At 47.2% G+C, this 1,638-nt stretch overlaps 1 protein-coding gene across 1 annotated transcript in view; it reads right to left on the minus strand.

Moving 5' to 3' along the window:
- Positions 1-1,638, minus strand: part of MEIS1 (Meis homeobox 1) — a 127,990-nt gene that overhangs the window by 112,663 nt on the left and 13,689 nt on the right. Inside the window, exon 2 of the mRNA XM_014964414.1 lies at positions 133-235. Coding sequence (XP_014819900.1) covers positions 133-235 — 103 coding nt within the window. The remainder of the gene's footprint in view (positions 1-132; positions 236-1,638) is intronic.

The raw sequence follows: 1,638 nt of genomic DNA on the forward strand, positions 1-1,638 counted from the left end.
AGGAATAATAAAAGTAATAATAATAATAATAAACGACAACAACAAAAATATATCGGAACGAAAGGAAAAAAAATAAGCAAACACAACAATAGTTAGTCCCGCAGCGGCGTTAATGGGGAGGGGGGAACCCACCGAGGGGGGCTCCGGTACCCTCCGCCGCCTCCCGGTACCGGCTCCGCATCTCCCCGGCCCTTCGGTGGCGTCGGGATATTGTTAAATACAACCTTAGAACAAGCTAATAATAATCATAATAATAATTTTTTAAAAACCAAGCCGGTTCCAGCAGCCATTTTGAATGAACTTTCCTTGCTTTTAGGACCACCACCCCCCCCCAAAAAAAAAAAAAAATTAATAAATTTTACAATTTCTGGCTGTACACTTCTGCCTTTCATGCTTTTAATTCCCATTTTCTGCTGGAGGACTCGCTGGGAGCAAAACGGGGCGGGGGGAATACAAGCAACAGCAAACCCAGAAAAGCAGAAACAACCTACATTTAAATTAAAAAAGTGGTGGTGGGGGGGTGGGGAAAGAGCCCCTAAAGCCACCCAGCGCCCAGCCAGCCTGTCCGTGGCCCCCCCAGCCCCGATCCGCGGCGGGAGAGGGGGGAAACCAGGTGTTTTTTGGGGCTCTCCCGGCTTTAAAAGCCTCCCCGGGAGAAAGGCTGCGGGTGCATCTGGCTCCCTCGGCCGTTTAATAATTTAAATAAATAAATAAGCGTGGTCACACACACACACACGTATATAATATGTATATTTATAACAGGGAGTTCATTTTTTTTCTTTATATATATATTTTTTTTCCCTGGGTCTCGCCCACCGCTGAGTTTAAACCAACCCTACAGATAAACCGATAAAGAAATGGAACGACGTGATTTTTTTTTTTTTTAATTATGATTATTATTATTTTTTAACCCCCCCTCCACCCTCTCGTCTCCTCAGTGTTTGGAGGGGGGATTTTTAAAAAGCTCTTAAACTTCCCTCCGCTCCCATCGCAAAGGGCCTAGGAGCTGCTTTTGCAAGTCGCCCCGTTCGAGCAAGCGCTCGATGCCGTCGAGAAAAAAAGTTAAAATGGAAAAAAAATAATAATTTAAAAAAAATAATAATAAAAGAATGAAATAAAATCAAGGGAGAGAGCCGAGAGAAGCAGCCCCTCCGAGTTTTCTCTCCCCTTTTTACAGCGCAAGGAAGGGGAGAAGAGAAGAAGGCGGAAAGTTTGGGACAACTCTTCCCTGCTCCCAAACTCCAGGCAGAGATTTTCCCACCCGGCACAGGTTGTGCCTCGGGAATATTATTTTCCTCCTCTTCCTCCTCCTCCTCCTCTTCCTCCAGCTGGGCGAGGGACAGGGCTGGCTCTCCTTGCTCTGCCTCCAAAGCCGCACCGAGGGCCCCACGGAGCATTACCCCAGGTGAAGTTAAGCCAAACACCGTGCGGGAAAGACTGTCACCTTGTTAGAAACTTAGCCAGATGTTTGAAGCCCTGGTGGGTCAAGAGCAAGGCTGCGTCTCCGAGATGGCATGGAGCTGTAGAAATAAGGCTGGGAAGGGGCTTTCTGGATTTCTCCAGCCGGTGCTGCCCCAGCCAGTGGGTTGCTTTCCTCCTGACGGCACTTGTTTACTATTAAATAACCTTGAAGACATA

Source organism: Calidris pugnax, unplaced genomic scaffold (assembly GCF_001431845.1).
Source record: "Calidris pugnax isolate Ruff unplaced genomic scaffold, ASM143184v1 scaffold219, whole genome shotgun sequence".
Taxonomy (NCBI): Eukaryota; Metazoa; Chordata; class Aves; order Charadriiformes; family Scolopacidae; genus Calidris; species Calidris pugnax.